The 14,745-nt window shown below is 55.4% G+C and overlaps 5 protein-coding genes across 5 annotated transcripts; 2 read left to right on the plus strand and 3 right to left on the minus strand.

The window, feature by feature from the left end:
• Positions 1-431: 431 nt before the first annotated feature.
• On the plus strand, positions 432-3,625 carry PG998_001453 (Thioesterase/thiol ester dehydrase-isomerase; the record flags this gene model as incomplete). The annotated part of the gene is made up of 7 exons (XM_066868271.1): positions 432-551; positions 615-663; positions 738-1,494; positions 1,615-1,723; positions 1,789-1,981; positions 2,062-2,443; positions 2,515-3,625. 7 exons carry the CDS (start codon positions 432-434, stop codon positions 3,623-3,625), a joined length of 2,721 nt encoding a protein of 906 aa, XP_066736686.1.
• A 655-nt stretch (positions 3,626-4,280) lies between these two features.
• PG998_001454 (uncharacterized protein) lies at positions 4,281-5,741 on the plus strand (the record flags this gene model as incomplete). The annotated part of the gene is made up of 1 exon (XM_066868272.1): positions 4,281-5,741. The coding sequence occupies one exon, from the start codon at positions 4,281-4,283 to the stop codon at positions 5,739-5,741; it is 1,461 nt and encodes a 486-aa protein (XP_066736687.1).
• Positions 5,742-7,430: 1,689 nt separating this feature from the next.
• Positions 7,431-9,130, minus strand: PG998_001455 (uncharacterized protein; the record flags this gene model as incomplete). Its single annotated transcript, XM_066868273.1, has 5 exons — positions 7,431-8,061; positions 8,136-8,466; positions 8,544-8,623; positions 8,738-8,862; positions 9,095-9,130. 5 exons carry the CDS (start codon positions 9,128-9,130, stop codon positions 7,431-7,433), a joined length of 1,203 nt encoding a protein of 400 aa, XP_066736688.1.
• A 380-nt stretch (positions 9,131-9,510) lies between these two features.
• On the minus strand, positions 9,511-10,455 carry PG998_001456 (uncharacterized protein; the record flags this gene model as incomplete). The annotated part of the gene is made up of 3 exons (XM_066868274.1): positions 9,511-9,528; positions 9,603-9,901; positions 9,984-10,455. The coding sequence occupies 3 exons, from the start codon at positions 10,453-10,455 to the stop codon at positions 9,511-9,513; spliced, it is 789 nt and encodes a 262-aa protein (XP_066736689.1).
• Positions 10,456-11,339: 884 nt separating this feature from the next.
• Positions 11,340-14,482, minus strand: PG998_001457 (Mysoin-binding motif of peroxisomes-domain-containing protein; the record flags this gene model as incomplete). Its single annotated transcript, XM_066868275.1, has 7 exons — positions 11,340-12,088; positions 12,144-12,595; positions 12,658-13,142; positions 13,213-13,421; positions 13,546-13,635; positions 14,013-14,025; positions 14,393-14,482. 7 exons carry the CDS (start codon positions 14,480-14,482, stop codon positions 11,340-11,342), a joined length of 2,088 nt encoding a protein of 695 aa, XP_066736690.1.
• Between the last annotated feature and the right edge of the window lie 263 nt (positions 14,483-14,745).

Consider the following 14,745-nt stretch of genomic DNA (forward strand, 5'->3'; position numbering starts at 1 on the left):
CGCCCTACTATGACACACTCAGTCAAGTCCGGTCGAAATGACTCGGCATCGACCTATACAAAGTATGTATACAATCCATGTCAGTCTTTGTACGATTGGATTGAAGCTCGCTGGTCATCCCCCCGGTTCCTGCTCCGGTGTCGTTTCACTGCATCACTGCACGCCCACAGCCACATCCTAGGTCCCCTACAGCACTTCCCCACTATCGTACCTCGGCAGAGGGCACTGAACTCAGGCTTTCAGGGCGGTTGTTGACCCTGACCCCGGGCGGGAACCTTAAGATGCTCTCGGCAACCTCCTCTTGTACATGCTTGCACATGTGTATATAATATATCCCCGTTTGGAGACGCCGAGTCGCAAACAATTGAACCTATCATACCCATCACTCTATTTTCTTCCGTCCAGAATCCACATACCAACACATCGCCAACATGAGTGGTCCTGGAGCTGGTTTCGAGTACCCTCCCAAGGAAGTGTCTTGGCTGAAGCGCGATGCTCTTCTGTTCGCCGCCAGCATTGGCTGCACCTCAGATGAGCTCCAGTTCCTCTTTGTAAGTCTGAAGTGTCGCCCAAAGTCGAGCAATTGCGAGCATGCTAGTCTGACCCCATTCCAGGAACTGGATCCCAACTTCTCCGTCTTCCCGACTTACCCGGTTGTCCTGCGTAAGTACCAGTAGTCCCTGGCTTTGCCCCAGCCAACGAAAGACAACCCCCGGACTGACGCCATCGATCCGCAGCATTCAAGGAAGACACGCAAGAGGTGATCGATTTCTACGCCGCCCAGAAAGCCATTAAGATCCCCGGCGTCCCCGAATTCGACGCGCGACGAGTTGTCGACGGCCAGCGCCTGGTCCAGTTCCTCAAGCCCCTCCCCGCGACCTCGGCCGGCAAGAAATTCGAGATCCGCACCAAGGTGCTCGGCGTGTACGACAAGGGCCGCCCGGGCACCGTGGTCGAGACGCAGACGGATCTGGTCGAGGCCGGGTCCGGCGACGTCTACTCCCGCGCCGTCGGCAGCGCCTTCTACGTGGCCCAGGGCAACTGGGGCGGGCCCAAGGGCCCCGCGACGGAGAACTTCCCGCCACCCAAGGGCAAGCAGCCCGACGTCGTCTTCGAGGACCAGACCACCCAGCAGACGGCCCTGCTGTACCGCCTCAACGGCGATTACAACCCGCTCCACGCGCACCCGGAACCCGGCAAGAAGATGGGCTTCGGCGGCGCCATCATCCACGGCCTCTACTCGTTCAACTCGTCGTGCCACGGCCTGCTGCAGAAGCTGGGCGGCAGCGACCCCAAGAACATCAAGGAGTTCCAGGCCCGCTTCGCGAGCCCCGTCAAGCCCGGCGACAAGCTCGTCACCCAGGCCTGGCGGACGGGCGAGATGAAGGGCGAGTGGGAAGAGATCCGCTTCGTCACCAGTGTCGCGGGTGGCAAGGTCTGCCTGAGCAACGGCCGGGCCTTGATGAAGGTAGTTGGCGAGGCCAAGAGCAAATTGTAGCATTCAGTATGGGTTTCCGCGAAGTAGCAAGCAAGCCTTTGAGTTCAAAAAATCGATATATTGAATTGTAAACAAATACAACTACCCACGATATTACATGCTATCTTCCCTATCAGTACTGCGTTGATGACACTGGACATATGGGTGGCGGAAGACCACGGCATTGGAGATTCTGTCCGAGTTTCCACTGCTGCCGCCTTCAATCAAGCTAACTTTTGCGCATGTGTGAGCCTGCGTTTGCATCCCCGACAAGTAAACCATTGATATCAACCGCAGTGAACTGAGAACAGCGTTTGCGTTCTGCACTCAGCATGACATCGAAGGCAAAGGTAGGCGACCGGCTGTCCTATGATGGTGCGGTATGCACTGTACGGTATATCGGCGAGGTTGTCGGTACCACGGGAAACTGGATTGGAGTGGAATGGGACGACGCATCCCGAGGGAAACACAACGGCTCCCACAAGGAACAGCGATACTTTACCTGTAAGCCGGACAGGTTGGAATCCTAGCCACGGGCTTTCTACCATCTGCTGACACATGCTTCTGTTCTCGCCATGAAAAAGGCAAGTCCAAATCACCCACCGCGGCATCTTTCGTGCGCCCCACCAGGACAGCGGAGGCGCCTCGGAGCTTCGTCAAGGCCCTGAAAGAAAAGTACACGGCCGAGCTCGCGACGGGCGGCATCGAGATCAGGTTCTCCGGCAAGCTCGCCGAAGAGGTCGGCTTCGAGAAGATCCGTCGCAAGCAGGCCGACCTGGCCGAACTGAAACATGCTATCTTGGACGGCATGCGCGTCGCTCATGCATACGATGAGCGCGATGAGCACATCAGCGACATCTGCCCCAAGGTCATCAACCTCGAGCTCAGCCGCAATCTGTTCACTCGTATGGGCACCGTTGTTGGAATATGCTCAGAATTGCCGGGTCTACGTAGTTTGCGACTGAAGTGAGAGCCTCCCCCCACCCCCTACAACACATGGTGCCCGTCATCTACCTGCTAATCTCCTATATGCGCAGCGGCAACCGGTTTCAAGATGTTCTCCATGATGAAGGGCTACAGGAGGCCGGCGAGATACTTGCGAACGTGACCGAACTGGCTCTGGAAGAGAATCTCATGGACTGGAACGAGATATGCCATGTGGCCACAAAGTTTCCTGGGCTAGCAAACTTGTCTGTCGACTTGAATCAGCTCTCTTCACTGCCAGCTGTGCCTCTCAAGTCGTTATCTACGACCCTTGTGTCGCTAAACCTGGAGTTCAACGAATTCACCAGCTTCATGGACATTGCGAGCTTGTCGGAGATGAAGTCACTGCGCAACCTCCACCTGAAAGGGAATAACATCAGTGCTATCACGGCGAACACTTCAGATCCAGCACCGGTTTTCTCCCCGAGCCTTCGTTTCCTGGACATCTCCTACAACCAGGTGTCGACCTGGTCGTTCGTCGACGAGCTACCGGCGACCTTCCCCGGACTCACGTCACTGCGGTTCGCTCATAACCCAATCTACGAGAACCCTGATCCCGAGCACTCGGCCCAGTCCAAGTCAATAGGAGAAGATGCCTATATGATTACGGTGGGCCGCCTTGCCCGACTAGAGAAGCTCAACTTTGGCAACATCACCAAGGCCGACCGTCAGGATGCGGAGATGTTCTATCTCGCCCGCGTTGGAAAACACCTTGCTACGGTGCCACCAAGCCAAGAGGCAGAAGTCATCCAATATCACAAGCGCTACGAGGCACTGTGTGAGCTATACGGAGCTCCGGCGGTGAACCGAACGAAGGAGATTAACCCTGCCTTTCTGGAGGCGAGATTGATCACGGTCCAATTCGTCTACCATGCACCACGCGGCGGCTATGCGACTTCCCCGCCAGAGATGACTAGCAAGATACCCAAGAGTTACGACATATACAGAGTTAAAGGCATTGCTGGCAAGCTGTTTGGCCAGAAGCCATTGGACCTGCGCTTGACTTGGGAAACGGGCGAATGGGATCCCGTAGCAGGCTTTGATGACGAAGTGGACGAAGACGACAGTGGCGTAGAGGACAACAACGTGAAAGAAGATGCTGCTGCGAAGGTCGATGCTGGGGACGAGACCTCGCAGGGGGGAGGAAGGTGGGAAAGTGGGTAAAACGGGAGGTCGAACTGCGAGACGGGCCACGACAGCTGGGGTTCTGCGTGGACGGTCTAGAGGCAAAGATCAGAGTAGAAGTTCGATGAGTGTTATCCCAGCTAACTTTGTTTGAAGTCTCGGTCCAGGCAGGAGTCTGCCTCCCTGCTTTCTACCAAGTAGCTATATGATCCGTTTGACAAATTCAACGAGCTTCCTGTTGTTTTGCCAAAACCATCCTCTGTTGTTTGTCTTCGTAGACAGTTATGTTGAACGGCCGCTTGATGCTTGCCATGAGCAAATGCTAAATATACTTGCGTATTTGTACAGACGCAACCGCTGGAAAACAACAAATCCAGCCACACGTGTTTCTGAACGCAGTATATCATTCCAACAGCATGTTGGACCCTTTAAAGAATAGTAGTAGCTACCGATGAAAACAACATAAAGGAGACTTGAAGACAACTTCGCCTCCTGCTCCTGCTCCTGCTCCTGCTCCATCGAGAATAAAAAGACGACACTTGTTGAACTCATCACGACCTGTGTTAGTCTTGCTACGACCTAGGACTTCGCGTTCCAAGACTTCAAGACCCCTCACTCCGACAAACACACACACACATCAGGAACAATGACGACGCCTCATCAGCTGCAGCGAGGCGTAGGGCTTAGCCCCCGCATGCTTCGGCCTCACGCCCCTCCGTTTCCTCAGCACTTTCTCGTCCGACCAGCCACCACCAAGCACACGGCGTCGGGCACCATCACCATGCCAGGCCCTATGGTTCCCCTGATTGCCCTCGACCAACTGCCCGCGTGGATCGACATATCTGGCGTGCCCCGCGAGCTCACTGTCGAGCAGACCATGGGCCTGCAAAACCTGGGCAGCGTCATCCCTGGGACGGCCGAGTACTACGAGGTACGCCTGCACCAGGACGTGCGCTTTGTCACTTCTTCTTCTTCTTCTTCTTTTTCTCCTCCTCCTCCTCCTTCTTGCACCCCTCAGCGTCGATCTAGCAGCGGCGAGACCGGAGACCGAATCAACAGCGGCAAGAATACAAAGATGACATCATCCCTACTCATGGATCCCATCTTTCATCCTAGCGATACAGACCTACCTGGCAGCAGCAGCAACAGTAGTGTCACGAATAATTCGTGTGAAACTTCTTCTACAGAGCGAGCCATCAACAACAGCACCCGCAGGAAGAAGACGACGATGAAGAAAGGAGAGGAGAAAGCAGCCACAGTTTCCAAGACCGAGACTGCCAACAAATGGGCCAAGGGCAACACCGCCGCCGCCGCCACCAGACCAGCCGCTGTACCCCTGAATCCGCGCCGCCCCAGTCCACCACCGCCGGCCATTCCTGTCAACCCGTATCCCATTCTGCGCCGTCACCACCACGACGTCGTCGCACCGCCGCCGGGCCCCAACCACCCGGCCTCGCGACTGCTATCGGCCATCACTCCGGCACCAGGCTACATCTACTCGCCCGCGCACCCGCGGCAGCAACCCCCTACCAGCAACAGCAACCACAAGCCATCATCGTCGCAGCTGCACTCCTCGCGACACAATCGCGCCATCGTCTATTGCCGACACTGGTGCCACCACGGCTCCTGCAAGTACGGCGAAGAGTGCCGGTATAAGCACCGAATGCCAGGGACGAACGAGGGGCTGCGCGAGGTCGGGCTGGCCGACTGGCCCAACTGGTACCGGGCGGCGTGTACCATGGCGCTCAACATGCAGTCCTCGTGCCGCAGCGGCTGGCACGAGTCGTGGCCGGATATCACGGCGGCCCCGGTGGACGCCGGAAGCGGTAGCCGATGCAAGGGGGTCAGCAGCCAGCACAAGGCACGTCGCAGCAGCAGTCACAACGTGGTACTGGTCAACGACGGCTCTTCTTCTGTTTCTACTGCTGCGGCTACTGTTTCTCGTGCCAAGGGCGGTGACGAGTCGGTTGCGGCGGAGGAGCGGTTTGGGCGGCTGGGAAACGCCGAGAGTGGCGGGAGCGATGAAAGCAGCGGTAGCAGCAGTGCCGGATACCGGGATCCGGAGACGGCGGTGCACCAGACTGCTGCAGGCAAGAGGCAAGACAGGGCGGCCGAGGACATGCCGGCGCCCGGCGAGAAGCTGGTGGATGTCTGATCAACGGATTCACAGCATAGTTAGGTACTTCTAAGCGAGGAGCACATGGTGTGAATTTGGGAACAAGCCACGAGGGCCAGTTAGTTACTTGAGAGATGCTTGTCAATTGAAACGTCTCCAAACCAAACTGATCAACTATATTCGTCTTCATACACAATACACAATATATACATACTCCGTACAGGCGGCTTCTTAATTGATCGGCTGACGATGCCCCGCGTCTCGACGCGTCTCGTCCAACAAAAGCAACAATCCTTGTTGACCGCCTTGACACAGATCGTCGTTGCCCCTCCAGCCCACCCCGTAGTACACGTAGTAGTACCCTCTGTTGCATTCTCCCAATTCCTCTCGCCTACGCCCACGCCCACGCCCACGCCCTCGTCCCTCGTTCTTTCCAGCAACGGTAGCTACCGAGTCCGACTTCAGACCAACCGCAATACAACCACCACTAGCAGGAACATGAGCACCGTCCCCAGCGCAGCTTCACCACCCACCTCTCCTCCGCCCAAGCGAGTCAAGACTACCACCACCGACGACAAAACCATCTCCTCCGCCATGGCCGCCGCCGCCGAGACCAGCAACAACGGCACCGCCGTGCCCGCCCTCGCCCAGGAGCCTCCCCTGCTGATCAAGAAGCTTTCGGACAAGGCCAAGCTGCCCACACGCGGCAGTGCCTACGCCGCCGGCTACGACCTTTACGCCGCCAAGGAGACGACGATCCCCGCCCGCGGCAAGGCGCTTGTCGACACCGACATTGCCATTGCCGTGCCCGCTGGTACCTGTACGGAATCCCTCACACCTCTCACGCTTTTCCTCAAGCTACTTTGACTAACCTACCCAACTTGAAAACCAAACAGACGGTCGTATCGCCCCCGTAGCGGCCTCGCCGCCAAAAACTTCATCGACACGGGCGCTGGCGTCATCGACGCCGACTACCGGGGCCAGGTCAAGGTGCTCCTGTTCAACCATGCCGACGCTGACTTCGCCGTGGCAGAGGGCGACCGCGTGGCCCAGCTCATCATCGAGCGCATCTACACGCCCGAGGTCGTTGAGGTCGCCGAGCTCGAAGAAAGCGTGCGCGGCGCCGGCGGCTTCGGCAGCACGGGCGCGAACTAAGAGAGGGAGAAAGAGAGGGAGAAAGAGAGAGAGAGAGAGTGTGTGTGTGTGGGGGGGGGGGAAGGTGTGCAACACATACCTATACAGGTACACCAAAGGATACCCCCTTTTAGCTCTTGGGTGGAATTACAACCGAATCTTCTCCCTTCTATATAAGGAGTTGGGAGCCATACGCTTGGTTGGGTCCAGTACGAGCTCTGGCCTCGAGGCAAAATTTACGACACCTTTGGGTGAGAGGGCCGTATTGGGAGGCTGTGCTAGGCGCAATAGAGCGCCGAAGTATCTTGAGTGGGCGCTCGTGGTCCCGACATTAAACTTGGAGGGCAAAGGCAAGAGTCATAGAGTACTGAAAGTGCAACGGATTGATCCCTACAGGGCATAAATGCAGCAGCCAGCAATTCCATGAGGAGATAGATCATAAACCCAAAAAGCTAGATAACTGCCAAAACAAAATGCAGAAAACCACATCCAGCCCTTCGTGATGCAACCCAGTATCTAAGTCTAGCCCCTTTTCGCTTCTAGCCGTCTGCCCCGTCTACAGTCATGTATATACTCCCATCTTTGGATACAGATCTATTCCAACTTCACCGCACGGTATTCGATGACTGGACCCCGTAGACAGCCCCAGTTCCTAGCTAACCTGAGCTCCGCCGCACTGGATTTTATGAGATGTATTTTCTTGGCTTTCTCGTCGTCACTCAGCCTCCCATCCCCGGCCGGCTCCTCTGCCAGCGCCGCCCCCAGCTCCTTCTGCATGGCCTCACACGTACGGCTCAATACCTCGTGCATACTGGCCAGAACCTTTTCCGCTGCCTTAGCAAGAGGAAGCTCCAGTGCGCCGACATCATCGTCACTGAGCCAGCTAGCCTTGTCCTTCAAGGAATACGACGATGCCGCGTTTTGCACAGCCTCTCGCATCCGCACTACCATGAGCGCCGCAAACATGTCGCCTGTGCCGCTAAAGTAGGCGTCGAAGACGGGGAACGAGATGCTGAACAGGCGCGACTTGCCAGTCGATGTGCGCGTGGAGCCCACCACTGACATTGTGCGTGAGGGCGGCGGGCCGTCGGGCAAGGCCTGTTGCGTATTCAGGGGCAGCGATACGGACGTGATGACGATGTGCGGGAGGTTGTATTTGGAATGTAGGGTTTCGACGGCGGTACGAAGCGAGGCGAGATCGGTAATCTTGATTTCGGAGAGCAGCCTGATTTTGTGGTTGTTAGCGAGGGCCTGGAATTTCGAGCTTCAATGAAGCTGGAAAGGATAGCGACGACGCACTCGGCCTCAAATTGATTGGGCAGTATTAGATCTGCGTGCTGGACCAATGACCGATACGCCGGCACGACATCATCGGCGACGTATAGCTTCCCATTGTCGCCCATAACAGGGTCGAGCACCCAGAAGAAGCTCCCCGGCTTTGCCTGCGATTTCGTTTTGAGCTCCTTTGCGATGTTACCCACGGCTTCGACGGCAGCAGCGCCAGGGACGTATCCGGAGAGCATCATGTCGAACCGATCAAGATACGACTGTTTCAAGCCGTCCCAGAGATCCGTGATCTCCTGTGCCGTAACCCGAGTGCCTTTCCATTGCCCGTATCCGGTATGGTTGCCTTGGAGGGAAATGCGAGGTTAGATAAAGAGGTCTGGACGAGGAACGTTCACTGCGAGACTGGTGTTGCGCGCTCACTGAATTGTACTGTGTTCAAAGCCGCGACGTCACAGCCTAACGACTGCATGACGAAGACGGCGATCTTGTTCCCTACATTACTGCACAGGTAGGTCCGTCAGCAGTCTACGCGCAAGCCTAGTGTGAATGCATAGTGTATGACAACCGTGTAGAGAGACTCACCCCGAGACAACCTTCGCGACGAAGTTAGCTACAGCTCCGCGATCTGTGTGAGTGAACGAAATGTTTCCCTACATGACTTGCGACAGCCAGAACGCTCGTATCCGGAACCGGCGGTTCTGAAATCATTTCTTCCGAGTGGTGTAGGAGAGTTAGTTGCCTCCAAGACTTAGTAGTAGGACGGCTTGTAGCTAGTCCCCCGAGTCACGGTTATATCCTGTAGAGAGGCTGGGAGAGGCGCCTTGGGTATGACACGATCAAGGATCACGGATCGCAGCCAACAGCCGTTTGAAGCCGTCACGGATTCCGAAGATGGAGGATGACTCGAACTTTCCGAATCTACCCCGCCATAAAAATGCCCCGCATTACTAACAAAAGGATGGATAGCTTACGATGTCCACGGGATCTTGATGAGACATGGGCCGCATTGCATCAAATCGTCACATGCACTGGGGAGGTGTTGTTAAGCTGTGTTGGGGAGGTGCGCATCTACTTCCACAGACGGCCTCGAGCCCCAGTCGTGCATTTCCCTGCATAATCTCGGCGACCCAACCACCAGGTTCTTGCCATCCATCCTGCCGGAAAGCAGATCAGGGCGTGCCGAGGGTTGGGGTAGCTGATTAGGTACATTTGCCAATTCCATGGACACAAACCCCCCAAATCTGGAACCCACAGCTCGAATGGCAATGCTCCTCATATTAGACTGCATCAGCAGCATGGGCCAACAGTCTAACCTACGTCTTGCTGCCAACCAAATGGTATTATCTCATGATCCTCGTCACTAACTCTGCAATGTTTCGCTTCCTTTTTACTCCTCGTCGCCGATCTGGACAGATAGTCAGTAAGCAGTACACAGTACACAGACACAGCACGGGAAGGTGACGAGTAGGAAGGGCTTACCTTGGGCGCGAGGTAGAATCTCAGGTGACCGGTGTTCTGGTCGTTGCTCAACAAGTACTCCACCAGAAGAGGAACCTCGCTAGAGAGGCAGATTCTGACACGGTCGGAGAGAGGCTGGGCCTTGCAGAAGTTGACGAGGTACTTCAGGGAGAAGGTCAGAGTCACGGGCTCGGTGAGCTCGATTGTGACATTCGAGCTCTCCTTTTCGACGTCGGTTCGCGATCGGAGTGTCACGGAACCGTTGCCAATATCACCGTTTGCCGCGAACTTGATGCCGTCCTTGCTTGCCTCGATCGTCACTGTGTAGAGCTACGTGTTAGCATATATAAATCACCGTTTGTGAAGTTGCCAGAGCGTAGCCGTAGGGGTAGGGGAGCTTACCGGACTCGGACATGGCCATGAGATCCGTGCAGATCCGCTTGAATTCGGCACTGGGCATATCGATGGTTGAGGCGTACTCAGTCTCGGGGATGCCGAGATGCTCTTGGTCGATATCCATGAGCTTGAGGTCGTACTCGCTGAGGCGGTCGGCGGAGGGGCTCTCGAGGCATATGTTGAGAGAGTCGGGGGCATCCTCAGCCTTCAGCGTCAGGACGTCATCGTTCTGGGCGGCTCGCAGAACCTTGGTCAGGGACACCAGGTTGACACCGAGGGCGATGTTGCGGTCGCAACGGTAGGGGCTGAAGGCGTCGGCCTTGAGCATCATGGAGACCAGGGCAACGTGGGAGTTGTCCATGGCCTGCAGCGCAATGCCAGAGTCATTGCAGTCGAAGTTGCAGTCCTGCACCAAGTCTTTGATGGCGTCCACCACCTTCTTCAGGATGTTAGACTGCTCGAGTCTGGCTTCCAACATGATGGCGGTGATGTGGATGAATTAGATGGTCTAGGAGAAATGGCAACAAGGTCTGCGATGCTGCAGAATGAAATAATGAGGCAGATGGGTATCGAGAGGCGTCGCGTGAAAAGGTGGTGAGATTGGGTATGGTATGTAGAGTTGTTGGTTGTTGCAGTACGGAGGTAGACAGGCAGGCAGACGATATTTCCTCCTAAAGACGGCCAAAGGGTGGGAGGGCCCGACGCGTTGAAAGTGGGCTTTTTACGCGTTGGCTGCTTAATTGATTGATTGATTGATTGATTGATTGCCTGGCTTCTGGCTTCTGGCTTCGACACGCTAAGGCTAGGCTGGTCTAGCCTGTACTTTTCGCGTAAAGCAGTACAGCAAGCAGTAAAGCACTGGCACCCGCGCCTGTCGTTGGGTGGCCAGCTTGCCAGTTTGCCCCCGCGCCCTGCTTTGTGTAGTAGTTCATGCTTTGAAACATTATAGTCTATGTGAGTATGTAATGGCTGGCTACAAGTATGTAGGTACTGTGGCATAGGATTTATATACAAAAAGAGGACGCGTATAAAATCAAACGATCGTATGAATTTTTTGGGGATCCCAGAGCGATGCATGCCATGCTCGCTTCAATAATATGCCCTGCCAGCGCCTAAAGTCATCAAATGAAAAAAGAGGAGAAAATAAAAATAAAAAAAACAAGTCCGCCGTCGTACGAGGCTTGCAACAGTCTGCGGTGAAATCCAATGCCCTGATGCAGCCCGTATAATAATCACAGGTCATAATGCGTTTCATACGCCCCCGAGTCCAGGGGCGTAATTAGTATATGGTCATGAAAAAAAGGAAAAGCAAAACAACCCCCTATCTTCTCACCGGATCGTAGGGGAAGTGGGCGTTGCTGCTTATCCTTGCGAGGGTAAAGAGGCCGACAATGTCAATGGTCTTGTCCCGTCCCCTGTGGGTGATGCGCCGAGACTCCTCCGTTTCCCGTTGCGGCTGCCGACGCCGAGGGAATCCTCGCCACGGTGTTGCAGGACGCTCTTGAGCTCGCCCATGAACCACCCGCTCTCCATCGCTCTCTCTCGAGCAGCAATCTTGGATGCCCTTTCCTCCTGCATCGACTTGATCCTTTCCTCGCGGCTCATCGTGCTTCTCGGCTTCGCAGTAGTATCTGCAATGGCCTCGTATTCCACAGGGTCTGTCACAAAATTGGCCGGACTGCCAGGCTCGGTTGGTGGTGAGTGATCGCCGTTGAGCCTCCGAAGGGCTGCATCCGGGCCCTCACTCTCCTCCGACACCGACGCAAGCTCGCTTGAGGAAGTCACCGGAGACAGCAGGCTGGCAGACGAAACCCGTTTCCGTTCATTCCGGTCAATAGCCGAAGCCACGGCTGCCTTCCCGATCTCCCACGCTTCCATCAGAGCTTTCAAGTCCTTTCCGATCATTTCGTACTGGCTCATGAATGTAGATCCAAGGTGAGACATGTCACCATGTTCGTCGTCGATGACCTTGTTGGATTCCTCAGCCAAGAGGACCATTTTGGCTTGAAGGCCCCTGATACTGTTATTCAGCAATCCTATTTTCCTCACTTGATGCTTCCATTTCTCGCGATCTGGGCTAAGGGGCATGCCCGGGCTCTTCATGTTGAACGCTGCCAAAATTAGCCATGAAATTCGACACATGATACCAATAATGCAGCAACTCACTTTCTTCAGACATCAGTGCCCTCTGTATTTGCGCTGTGGCACTCTGTGTTACATCGTTGCAGAGCCGGAGACCCTCGAGTGCCGTTGTGAAGCGGAGATAGTCGCTGCTCGCATCTTGCGGCTCGAGACAGAAAAGATTGAGTAGGAACATTTTGCGGAGGCCTTGAACTGTGGTGTACGCCTCTTTGAGCTTGCTGGTCATTTGAGACTCTTCGAGCCTGGCGTTTTTGAAGTCATCAAGGGCAGCGGCTATGCTCTCGGGGTCGCATTGTTTCCCTTGCTCGTGAAAACGCAGGAGGTCCTGGTTGCTAAACTCCCTGATCGCACGGGCTGTTGTGAGGTATCGATTCATTATTTTCAACATTTGGGCATTCAGTTCTCGCCTGATTTTGACGCTCTTGATGTTTTGCCCACTGCCCTCTATGCGGCTGATAGGGGGAAGAGGTAACGACCTGTCTCCGAGATCAGAATGGCGCCCACCAACTCAACTTGACTTGGGAAGCGCGCGACTTACAAACGATATCCCCGGGCGATGAGTTCGACCTCAGTGACGAAGCCTATAGCCGCTCCAGCCATGCTATCCAGCTCGGCCGAGTTTTGGATGAACAGCTTGATTTCAGCTAGTGTCTGTACATGAATGTACTTGAGCCACTGCCGGCGCATATACACACTGAAACCAAATACTACCGAGCACAAAGCGACTACAGCCACCAACAGCCGGGTGAGTGTGAAGGTAAAAACGCCCCCGATGTAAAACCAGCGAACGAGGCTCGCTGTCCCCATACCGAGGGCCGCTGCCACGATGGCGCCTTCTGTTGACCATGGTTTGCTTTGCGACCCCTCGCGCAGATCGGGCCCCGGCACGTCGACGGGGAGCGGCGTTGCGGCGAATGCTGGTAACGTATGGGTATCGAGGAGCTGCGACGAGTTTATGATCCACTGGAGTTGCTCGAGGAATCTGCGGCTGCCATGGCCATCCACGGTGGTCTTGACTGCTTTCTAAAAAGAAGGGCAAAAATCACCATCTCAGTCGCGGCGAACGCATCTCGCAAGAATGGGCTTTTCTTACCGTGTACGCATGCTGGAATTTGTCCAACTTCGGGATGTCCAGGTTCAGCGGGCTCGGTATCCTATTCTTGAACCTCCTCGTCGGTATGGCATGACCCCTGGGGGCGAAGCTTGGGTTGGGGCTCGTCGGCGGTGAGCGGTCGTAATCGGGTGATTGCTCTCGTCGGTCGTGGTCGTCGGACTCGTGATCGGTGTCTATTACGCCATGGCCTAGATATACAGGTAGTGTCAGACGTCTGCAAGCCATGTGGTTCCTGGCAGCATGTCGGCGCAGGCTCATGGAGCGGGCTAAACTGAGCGCCATGGTGTGTATGTTATGCTATGTTCATCGTACCTTGACCCTCGAAGGAGATTTGGTGGTACTCGTCGTGAGGACCGCCCGGCTCATAAGAGGTCTCCATGTAATTGCGAGGTTGCACGATCGCTGTGGTCCATGTGTCGCAGCAATCTTAGGGGGGGAGGGGATAGATCGGACTGTGGCACGGTGGAATCGGTATTAAGGGACAGTGGGATTGGTTGTCTGGTCGGGGGTGGGAGAGGTATGCGGTATGCGGTATGGCGGGTATGCGGTAGACGGTTTGCGTCACGGACTCTGATATATTCACACAAAGAAAGCGGCAGTATGTATGTATTGTGTTAGATGGGATTGTCGATCCCTTTGACAGGTAAGACAGAAAGCTAGGCACTAGTATCGAATGGGTATTGTCAAATGCCCCGTCGGGGAAGGGGGTTGAAATGGATTGTTTGTTCAACAGATTAGCCGGGTACCTTGCGATGCTACATACGGTCAGTACTACATACGGTGTTCAGGTCCCTGTGGGTATGTATGTTGCATAGTCCGGATATGGTTGAGGCTAATCGAGCAGGCATGTCGCCAGCTTCATCTTAAAGTGTCCGAGATGAGCCTCCTGTTCGAGTAAGAGCCAGCCGCGGAGCAGCCAACCTTCCCCATGGTACCCACAGAGCGACTCGATAACGGCTGGTTCGCTAGTGAGCGCCCAGGGCGAAGGACGAATGCTCGATGTTCTGGAAAGTCGGGGGCCCTGGGTACTGCCTGGGGCCTGCCTTCTGCCCGACTAGGGCCGCAGTGGTAGCACGAGCTGTGTTGCTTTCATCGTTGCCATGTCACTTTGGATCAGGGATGATGATCCGCGAGATCCATCATGATGCCAGGGCCGTACCCGGATACTTGGAGAAGTCCTAAAATTATGTCCAATGGCAGCAAATTGCGGTTTCCTGCTGGTGGGGATCTCGAGACCCTTTCTGCTCATGTTGGAGTCCTTGCCTGGCTTCCAGCCTTGGTTGCACGTGAAGCTGAGCCGAGCATTGGAATTAAACGCATTGGCCTTCGTTTCTTTTGGGCTCTATCTCATCTGCTGAAACCACTGAGCGAGCTCGCGTTCTACTGAAGCAGTCGCAGTGGCCGCTGCAGGCATGCGTGATGCGATGGCGATGCCGTGTTCTCCGTGCATGTCAGATGTGTAGGCAGACGTTTCTATGTCCAATGACATGCAGGTTCCAGGGCCGGATTGAG

This window comes from Apiospora kogelbergensis (genome assembly GCF_038363985.1).
Source record: "Apiospora kogelbergensis strain CBS 113332 chromosome Unknown utg000001l_segment0_segment0, whole genome shotgun sequence".
NCBI classification, from domain to species: Eukaryota; Fungi; Ascomycota; class Sordariomycetes; order Amphisphaeriales; family Apiosporaceae; genus Apiospora; species Apiospora kogelbergensis.